The 10,260-nt window shown below is 44.3% G+C and overlaps 1 protein-coding gene across 3 annotated transcripts; it reads left to right on the top strand.

The window, feature by feature from the left end:
* The first annotated feature begins 713 nt into the window (after positions 1-713).
* Positions 714-9,975, top strand: TTPAL (alpha tocopherol transfer protein like). Of its 3 annotated transcripts, none has more exons than XM_065850131.2 (5): positions 714-770; positions 2,141-2,593; positions 3,315-3,508; positions 5,363-5,473; positions 6,194-9,975. In XM_065850131.2, exons 2-5 carry the CDS (start codon positions 2,155-2,157, stop codon positions 6,467-6,469), a joined length of 1,020 nt encoding a protein of 339 aa, XP_065706203.1. In that variant the 5' UTR covers positions 714-770; positions 2,141-2,154; the 3' UTR covers positions 6,470-9,975. The 3 variants fall into 3 exon arrangements, with proteins under 3 accessions (XP_065706203.1, XP_065706202.1, XP_065706205.1); XM_065850130.2 differs by having other exon boundaries at positions 714-797; XM_065850133.2 differs by lacking the exon at positions 714-770 and adding an exon at positions 928-1,280.
* Positions 9,976-10,260: the final 285 nt, after the last annotated feature.

Genomic DNA, 10,260 nt, shown 5'->3' with positions numbered 1-10,260 from the left:
CCTTTGAAGGTCCTTTCCAACCCAAACTGTTCAGCGATTTAGTCCCTCTGTTGGCACTAAACCTGAATACAGCCAGCACATCTCCTGGGCCCCACTCCCACCCCATTGCAGGAGCCGCCTGCGCTTGCCTGGACTCTTACTTGGAGGCTCCCCCAGCTCTCACCGGGTAACTCTGCACCTGCTCTGGCTTTCGGCCCCCTGGGGAGCTCTGGCTGGCAGGGAGCAGCTCCGGGCGCGCAGCCGGTGCTGTGGGCCCGCTCCCGGCCGCCTTTCTTCCCCGTTCGAGTCGCTGCTGTGTCAGACACCGGCCTGGCCGCGGATCGGGGGGAAGGCCCAGGCCTGGCGGGGACACGGCAGGTACCGCCCGGGCACTCCTGCTTCCCGGGGCCAGCCCGGGGGAGCTTTATATACATATTACATAATTGTGCCTTTGTGGCTTATGGCTGGAGGTAACGAAACGCCGTTGGGCAAGTGACGAGTGCAATGAAAAGGACAGATGCGCCGCCCAAGACGCGGCACCGGGGCTCCCTCACGCCGCAATGCGCAGATACCGGGGGAAATCCCCCCAGGCCGAGGGCTCAGAAGCGTTTCGCCCAGCAGGGGAGTCACTGACCGGGGAGGGACCCGGCTAGACGGACCCTCAAAGACACCTCGGAGCTCCGGGCGGTCCGGCCGCCATTGCGCATGCGCGGAGGTGCGTCATTTCCGGGCGGTGCCGTAGTTCCGGGGCGCCGCTGCCTGGAGACGGCGCTGCTGCGCGGGAGCGTCCGGTGCGGCGGGGCCGGGCCCGGCGGGAGGTGCGGGCCGGGGGTCGAGGGGTGGCGGGGCTGGAGCTGTGGGGGTGTGTGAGGAGAGGAGGGGGACGGGCGGGCGGGCTGAGAGAGTGTGGGGATAACGTTGAAGCTGAGGGGTTGCGGGGGCGCGTGAGCGATGATGCTGCAGCTGAGGGGCTGTGGAGGCCGCCTCGCCCCCGTGCCTACCCCAGCCATGGCAGCAGGACGTAGGGGCTGCCCACAGGCAGACACGTCCGCCATCACGGCTGGGGCCAAGGATTTTCAGGCCCCAGCCCTGGGGAAGCCGGGGAGGGAGCTGGTGTTGGTGCCAGTTCCTCTGCAGGAGCCTGCCTGTACGTGTCCTGCACAGCCCACGCTGGGAGGAGGTGGTGGAGCGTGTCCCCGTGAGTGATCCTGGCGCCCTGGGACCTTCCCTGAGGGGCCTGGGGAAGGTGTGGTAGAAGTGAGCGGTTGAGCTGCAAGAGGGAAGCTGCGTTGCTGGGACAGGTATTATTCTGACAAGCGATTTCTGTGTGACACCCCAGAGTGACACAGTGTGCTGAGTGACCCTGAATAGGAGTAGCTCAGGAAAAAAAAGGTGCATTTTTCTCTTCCCCGTCCAAGTCAAGCTGCAGGAAGTATGCCAGACCTGTAATTTTATAATTTTTCAGTCGTCTCAGTCCACTTGCTAGTGGATTTGGAAATTCAGCAATATTGGCAGTACACTATAAACTAGCTCAAGCCTATCGTAATACCCATGCAGTGCTGGCATAAGTGTAACTTTCTTGCTTGCTCATCCAGTCTGTGAACTGCAGCCATTCCTTATATTCCAGAATGCAGCTTCTCCTGAATTGCTCAAAATGTTCATGTGGGCAGACATGCTGATCAATGCATGAATTTGGCAGAGAAGTTAATGAAAACTCCTGGCTGTCTGTGTTGAGCTAGGAAAATTTCTCAAAAGAGGGTGTAACTCAACCAAATGTGAGAATCCTGCCTAACTGGCATGTGTTTATCTTGCTTTAGTTTCCAATTGGACGTAGGAAATGAATGTTAAGCAAACTAAATTCTGTATTTTGTGATGAAGCTGTGTAATTCTGTTTTTTTTTAAAGTTGGTTATGTTTCATCCAAGGTTGGCAAGTTCTACCTGCTATATAGGATAAAGAGATCAGAGGAGCCTGCACTTTCTAATGTTAGGAAGAGAATTAAATTGTTTGAACTGTGCTCCTGGCTGTAGTGCCAGTTCTTGCAAGGGCTGTCTCGTCAGCAGGGAAGTGGAGGAATATGGGACATAATAAATATGTAAATAATAAATATGCTTGTTACTTTGTGAGGTTGTTTGTCACATGTAGCGCTTGGTTTTTGACAGATTCCTGCTACATTATGTCAGGAGACAGCGACTGCACCAGGACAAGTCCATCAGTGGGGTCTCCATCAGACAATGAGTTCGTGCCAGATCGACCAAAGTACGTTTGCTCGCTCTCTCCTGATCTCATTACCAAAGCCCGGGAAGAGCTCCAAGAGAAACCTGAATGGAGGCTCCGTGATGTGCAGGCACTCCGAGATATGGTGTGCAAAGACTATCCCTCCCTGGGCACCTGCCTGGACGATGCTTTTTTGCTAAGATTCCTCAGAGCCAGGAAATTCGATTACGATCGAGCGCTTCAGCTTCTGGTGAACTACCACACTTGCAGGAGGAGCTGGCCTGAGGTCTTTGATAACTTGAAGCCATCTGCAATAAAGCCCGTCCTAGAGTCTGGTTTTGTCACCGTGCTGCCTTGTCTGGACCCAGAGGGACGCCACATCGTCTGCATCCGTCCAGGTACTGATGTGCTTGAATGTCTTTGTTCTCCATCCTTGAGGTGTGCGTGGGCCAAAAATCTGTTTCCTGCTCTCCTGTCAACAGTGGTTACTTACACAGAGTTAACGTGGGTTCTCTTTGAAATTTGAAAAGCTAACTTGTGAAGGGACAGGCTTATCATTAGTCAACATTATACCAGTTCCTTTTCCTGTGTCAGCAATAACTGCAGTTATGTCCAAACGAAAATGCGGCAAGGTAGGTTGATGAAATATTAGGTGACTCAAGAAAAATTAATGTGTAATAACTCAAATTGTGAGAGGGCTGCTGGCCCTCGGTTAGAAGCTTGTAGTTTGCTTGGGCAATAAGTGGAGAGAGGAGCCTGTGGCTTTGACTCCCATGTAAACAATCAGCCTTCCCTGTGCTTTTGGTGCTGCCAGGCTTGCTGTAAGTTTATCTTCATTCATCCTCCTCTTTTCCATTTACCTGCTTTCTTTCTGAGCTGAAACTGCTTCTAATAAGCTGTGCTGGGTAGAGAACGGGGTTCTTAAAACCATTGGCTTTGCTCCTTGAAGTAAACATGAGTTGTCATTTATCTGTTGCTTAAGAAAGGCTGCTCTGAACTAGGATAGTAGCTATTAAAGACTAACTTTTGAGTAGCAAAAAACAGAAAATCAGTTTTTGGAATGTGTATTGTTAGCTTATATTTACTCTCCAACTTACCATCCATGTCTTGTAACCTCAGACAGATGGACACCCAGTAATTATCCGATTACTGAGAACATTCGTGCCATATACTTAACGTTAGAAAAACTCATTCAGTCCGAAGAGACCCAGGTGAATGGAATTGTAATCCTGGCAGACTACAAAGGAGTCAGCTTATCTAAGGCGTCTCATTTTGGTCCTTTTGTAGCCAAAAAAGTGATTGGAATTCTTCAGGTAAGACCTGAACTGGTGGGAAAATAAGCTTGTGCATTGTAAATGACTGCTTCTGTGTCTAGAGTTCTTGACTATGTCAGCAGAAACTTGAGCATTTTGGCTTTTACATGCAGAGTTAAAATGTGTCTCTGCCCATCCAGTTTCTCAGACCCTTGCCAACTTAACCTCGCTTGCCCTGTTTTAACTTTTGCATCCCTAACACTAATTTTGCATTAGAAATGCAAACTTTGAGTTGAAACAGAAAAGACTAGTTCTGCTAGCTAGTGACAAGGAAGAGAAGTAACAGTCAATTACAGTTTGATGGAAGACACTGTTTTGCCTGAATGCTGAGGAATAGCTCATTATTTAAATGGTTCCGGTCAGCCAAGATGGAGCCAACCACTGGGCAAGTGCAAGTTCAAGTACTGCTGCAAAAATTTCCCAGAGAGGACTTTTGAATGGGTGTGATTTGAGGAGGATTTCCATCCCCTCCTTGAAAGAAGAGAGGCTTCTTCAGCATAGGGGGCAGCAAAAGAGAGAGTAATAAAAAGGATCTCCAACCGGTTGTTTGGAAGTAAAATGATGGAGAGCAAGTTGGAGCAAGGGTGTCAGCACAAGTGGAATTGTACAAAATAGAATGGTGAAAGGAGTGAGGAGTAACCTGGCCGAAGTGGCGGGAAGGTCTGATGATTTTAGGTGATGTTCTACCATTCTCTCTGGAGGAGTGAGATAAGGAAGGCTGCTCTTGGCTGGGTTCATTCCCTTGTCACGTACATTCTGGCCTGAGCTGGTTACGTTGTTTGTTGTATCTGTATGGGGATAAGGAAGTATGGGGGAATCAGGGGTGTTTATGGAGGTGAGACTAGTGAGTTTATTAATGCCCTTATAAGAACTCACTCCTTTAAATTATGGTCTAAATATGTGTCACTTAACTGTCTAGACCTGTATTTAATTTGTACAAATAAAGTGATGGGTGCTTTCCTGCTATTAGTGGAAGCAATTCACGAAACAAAAGCTGAACTTGGTGAAGTACATAAAGGTATGAGTGGTATATAAATGTGTTGCATCAAACATGCTGCGCTGCATCTCCTCTACAGGTGAACAAATTCACTGACCCTCGTAAGGAGAGAAATACTCCCGCGGGGCACGTTGTCTGCTTTGCACTCCAAGCATTGACTGCTTTACATGTGTAGAGCTGGTCGTAAGGGAAAGAAACTTCACTGTGGCACATGAGACCTTAATTACTGATAATGAGCTTTTGCCTTGGAAAAATGTTTCTGCAAATAAATTTATCAAGCAGAAACCCCATAACCGTTGTTTTAAACCGTCTTGTACAGGAGACACTGAGTGTTCTATTGGTAGCAGAGCCTGTTTGTCTTTTACAGTTAGCATGACAGAGTAGTTGGAATGGCTGAAAAAAGTTATATTTTTCCCATGTATAAAATCACATTTTAGACTATCTCAGGCACCAAGTCTTGGAGTTGGAAACACCATTAGAACCAGCCTGCCCTGGCCCTGAGCATGGTGCACTCCTCAGAAGTAGAATCATTGTTTTGTGACTGTGTCCTTGTCAGGGTTGGGAATACCTGACAGACAGTGATTACCTAAGTGTCTTTTGTCAGGAGGGATGAAGAACAACATAAGAAATGAAGGTTTACTGACAGCAATGTGTTCCTCTATATTTTTATGCCCATGGATCTCATCCTAAGACTATTCCCTATCACAAAGTATGTTTCTGTTGCCATATTGATTTATATTGGTACCTCAGACGGAAGCTGGGAGCCAGTGGGTTGTACTGGAAGTCAGTCTCAGGAGATTTTAAAAAGAGGAAGATGTTTTTTAAACTGCATTATAAAAATCTTCTTTACCCTTCAGGATGGATTCCCCATTCGAATAAAAGCCGTTAACATAATAAATGAGCCTCGTATATTCAAAGGCATTTTTGCAATCATCAAGCCTTTTCTGAAGGAAAAGATAGCAAATCGGGTAAGAATTTGTGTTCTTTTAACATTCATGCTAATGTTCGTAAGTTCCTTACTTGGCCACTGCAAGTGAAAACTGTTGAAAAACCTCACAGTTAAAAAATGTTGGTGCCCGTTACTTGATCTAACTGGTCTTTTCTGCTTTAATTTTTAAAAACATGCATGTTCAGAAAACTCTTAATGAGAGAGAAGCTTTGAGGAACTGAATATTGGCATAACATTATGGATCTTTAGTATATATGATATATATTCAGGACATTAATTCCATTCCTGGGGTGAGATTATTTTGGCAAGGAACACTTTGTTTATGAGGTGGTGTCACCGGAGATCTGTGCTGCCCCTTTCTTGCTCTTCTCCCTTATGCATGTGTCCTGCAGGCTGTGAGTATTCTCGCCATCGGACTGCATGTAGTTGCAAGGGACGATGCTTTTTTCCACAAGGATAAGTACTTCTAGTCCCATAAATGAACTGGGGGACGAGCTGAATTTGGAACCTCAGCACAGACTAATGAATGTCAGGTGTCTTTTGCTGGGGATTTAAGCTTGGATTGTCTGAAAACCTCTCAGTAAAGGTTCGAACTCTACCTGCTCAATGTTGTACGCTGCCACTTGCCTGTACAGACATCACTTCTAAAATCTGCTCTTAAGCTTAGTAGCTATTTCAGTAACTTGCTGTAAAGTGTTTGATATGCACTATTAGAGCTACCTTTTGCTTTCTTCTTTAGGTTTTTCTTCATGGCTCTGATCTGAATTCCCTTCATCAAAACATTCCTCCAGTGATCCTTCCCGAAGAGTATGGTGGTACTTCGGGGAAGCTGGACATCTCTGCATGGAACGAGCGGCTGCTGGCTTCCGAAGAGGACTTTCTGCACGATTTCTCCCAACTGGTTTTCCCGTGTGACAGCTCTCCCCATGACATGCTAGTGAGTGGGGATGCTGAGGAAAAGCAATGTGATGATTCTCTGCGAGGCATGAAACCGCAGCTCTATTACTGTTATTAACAAAGCGGTAAAGGGAAGTTTCCCAGCACATTTACGTTCTGTTCTGATGGGTGATGTTGTGAACTCTGCCTTACTCCTAAACCTGCAGTTTAGGAACAGACCGCTGAGGCACTTTACACTGTAGAACCAAAGGAAGCTGAAGGGGCACAATGGGGGCAGGGCAGAGTTCGGAGGGGCTAAAGAGCACAAGTTGTGTACAATACTTGAGGCTCATCAACCTCAGAATGAGTGATGTAAACTGGCCTTTCTAATGATAAAGAAAAATATATTGCAGGATAGTAAGTTGACAGTTTCTTATCCTCTCCCTGCCCAGGTGAAAAGTGGCAGTGATGTTTTGCTAGATTTGTGACCATCCATTCCATTCCCCTTCTGAAAACACCAGTAACCAAGAAAAGAAAATTGCTCTTGAACCCTGAAAAATGTAGTTCTGTCAGTGAAGGTTGCTTAAAAATGTTAAAGTCTAACTTGGCAGTTGGTTCAGATTGTGAGTTGGCATTCCTGGAATATCTCAACAAATACTCATTTCAAATTAATACAGAGTAAAAGTTTCTTGTCCATGAATACCAGTGTGGAGATAATCTCTGAAACTTGCTCACAGTAGGAAGAACTGCTGGATTAACTACTACAACATCTGTGCCAATGCTTATTATAAACAGATGCAATCTTCATTTTCAGAAAACAGGAAGTTTTTCAGATCAAGTACTACAGCTGTTAATAAAACAGCTTCAAATAATGAGGTTCATGACCAAATAAGAAAAAGCTATGTCAACCACCTTCCCACATTGTCAGCTGTTCTTTTCTTCAGCTGGTTGTGATGAGGAATTGGGTAAGTAACTCATGCATAGAATTCGTAAGGAGGCTTTGTAGCAGTTGGCGTATGATGTATAGAAGGCAATACTTTATGTAAGACAGCAAGGTGCTGCTTCAGCTTGTTACTTTGGGCAGAATTTGCGTTTAAGTCTGTGAAGCCAAATGCAGACAGGCTATTTGAAAGCACATTCTTAAATTTCCTGGTATTGTAGCATTTTGTTCACTGTGCTTGTTGGCTCTTTTGTGAAATGTTACAATTTTAGTTTCAACTTTGTTGACCTCTTTTGTCTTTGGTTGTCATGTTCCTGTATGAAGTTAGTCTTTAACCATCTCTGTAATATTTACCCATAGCTTGTATGCCTGTGCTTCTAGGTCTTTGTCTAGAGACAGAACTAAGACTCCGATGTCGAATCAGGGTAAGATCCCTATGTCTAAATAAGCTGTTCCCACTCCCCAGGTTCCATCTGTTTAGTGGTCTTGAATTAGAACTTATCTCTCAGCACACTCTTTGCACATGTATTTCTGCACTGTAATACTGTGGAGATGGGAAACCTCACTTGGACCAGGAAAGCACACCCATTTCAAGGTGAAATATTTCACTCTGGTGAAAAGGGACATCCCTCTAATTGGAGACTTTTCTCTCAAGCACTTTCTCTGGATTAAATCTTTATTTAGTGCCAAGTACCAGTTACGTTTCCACGAATATAAAACTAAAGCGTCTTGAGGATTTCAGACATTCACTTTTCAAAGTGCCAAACTCTGTTTTGAATGTCTGTCTCCCTCTCAGTTCCCCCACAGCATGACTGCACTGCCAAAAAGAGACTCCTCTTCCACTGCGGTGGCTTCCTGAGCTGGCACAGACCTCACCCTGGAACAGGGGCTAGCAAATGCCGTACCCATCATCCAAGCATTATAAAAGGAGATTGGGTTTTGAAAAGGGGTAAACCACAAAGCTGCTTGTTTCTGGGTGGTAGTTCAGAATTTGTGGGAGCAAGGAACTCATCACTTGATCTGTTTTAAAGGTGGGAAGACATGAATTTTCGTCATTGAAGGCATCTGATTTTTCCTACCTTTATAAGTCAATTCTTACTCCTCTTTGACAGCTATGACCTTTAGTGCAGGAAAAAAAATAAAAACAACTGTTGTTTTCATTTACTTAAAATAAGGTAAAAGAGTGTTGCTTGCCACTTCTTCTTATTTCTGACCAGAATGTGCTGCATGTTTTGCAGAGATTAATTCAGTTCTTTGTGCCACCTGGCAAGACAGTAGCACACAGCACCAGGACTTAGAAAGGTAAGTGGCTGCTCACACTGTGTAACTGCCAGAACAGAGCAGGTGGCATTTATGTTGTTTTAGTGCCTCTTAATTCCAGCCACAATAGACAAATTAAAAAAAACACAGGATGGACCATTTTTCCTAGAGGTGAAGGAAAAACTGGTATTTGATACTCTTTCCTTAATTGTGCTGTGGGGTTTGAAGTGGTGGTACTTTGACAATTAACTTCTAAGAGCAGCTACTTTGATCCCCTTATATAAGTACTTACTAGAGAGGGAGGTCAAACATTCAAAATTCAGTTTAGTGTCCTTCAAAAAAACCCCCAAACTGAGTGGTGTTCAGCAGAAGGCTGAAGAATCTCTACAGAAACCAAACCCTTTTACAGGCTTTTATATTCTCTTGCATGCCTTAAATAGTATGCAGACTAGATCAGTTTTTTCCCCCCTTTTTTCTCCTCTGCTCACAGAGAACCTAAGAATAAACCATATGATTTAAACATAATAGATAAGGCTACATTATCAGTGCTGAAAATATACTGCCTTATGCCTCCAGAGCTTCTTTTTCTTAAAGCTGGCTGCTGGGCAGTTGATAGCAGGATACTTGGACTAAACCAGGTTTACCTTTGTCAAGCATCTGTTACCTCTAATTTGCTCTTTCTTGGCTTTAGCACTTGGACAGAGTTGCGACTTTATGGAGCTGTATCTCTAACTCTTTTTAGGTTTGTAACCAGTGCTTGGCTTGTCCTATAGAAAGCACAGTTCTTACCTGGGCCTGACTACTGAGCTGAGAATGCTCTTTGAGTTTTTAGCACTTACTAGCAAAGAAATCAGTTTGTTCCCAGTATTTCTCATGTCAGCATTTAGAAAATAAACATTTAAGTACAGAGTCTCCATATCTGCAAGTTAAGAGACAGAAAAAACTTACAGGGTTTGGTTTTTTCACAGCACTAAAACTGATCTGTGCTTTTCTCCACGTGATGTTAATTGTGTTTGCAGAGGTTCCATGCCTTGCCATCCCTGCCAAATCCAGCGCTTAATAAGGAAAGATATTTTTAACTGCATTGGGCTGCTATAGCTTTTGGCATTAAGTGGGACTAAAGGGTAGCCATGTACTGTACAAAAAAAGTACTTGAATTTATACTCTTGCAAATGGGTGTTACAAACCCTGAGGTATTTTCAGGAATTGGGTGATGTATTTTTCTTTCTGTTAAATCTCATTTTTGGCATGAGTTAATCATAGTGTTATTCAAACCAATCATTTTGCCTTCTGTTGTATGTGGGCCTAGAGGTGTTGGGTTGTTAAGTGTACATCTTATTTTGACAAAATTTATTTTTATATTGCATTTTATAAAATGGAGTGGTCAAAATGTGTAATTTTATGATGCATGACTGGGTGATTAAACACATTGTAACAGCTGCTAATTTGATATTTAAAATGTTTGTTTTGTGTCATCTTGGGGTGTTTTATTCTGAAAGGCAATAGTGACGTTCCTAATTCCACTCTAAGCACACAATAGCAACTGTGTAATCACCGCCATGTTAACATTAGAAAAAGGTGTTGAACAACTGTACCTGAGCAAATTCAAGGAATAAGATTTGACATCCAGAGAATCACAGGGAAGATGCTGTTTGTTTGAAAAGAAATACATTATGACTTACTATTTGCTGCGTGGAGGAAACATCCAATCACATCCAATGGGACACTGC

Source organism: Patagioenas fasciata, chromosome 16 (assembly GCF_037038585.1).
Source record: "Patagioenas fasciata isolate bPatFas1 chromosome 16, bPatFas1.hap1, whole genome shotgun sequence".
Classification (NCBI taxonomy): domain Eukaryota; kingdom Metazoa; phylum Chordata; class Aves; order Columbiformes; family Columbidae; genus Patagioenas; species Patagioenas fasciata.
Note: the sequence above shows the minus strand (reverse complement) of the source record. Positions and strands in the feature narration are given on the sequence as shown.

Coding starts and splice junctions, on each gene's coding strand:
- TTPAL (XM_065850131.2), top strand. CDS start 2,155: ATGTCAGGAGACAGCGACTGCACCAGGACAAGTCCATCAGTGGGGTCT. Junction 2,594..3,314: donor CATCGTCTGCATCCGTCCAG/GTACTGATGTGC, acceptor TTGTAACCTCAG/ACAGATGGACACCCAGTAAT. Junction 5,474..6,193: donor AGGAAAAGATAGCAAATCGG/GTAAGAATTTGT, acceptor TTTCTTCTTTAG/GTTTTTCTTCATGGCTCTGA.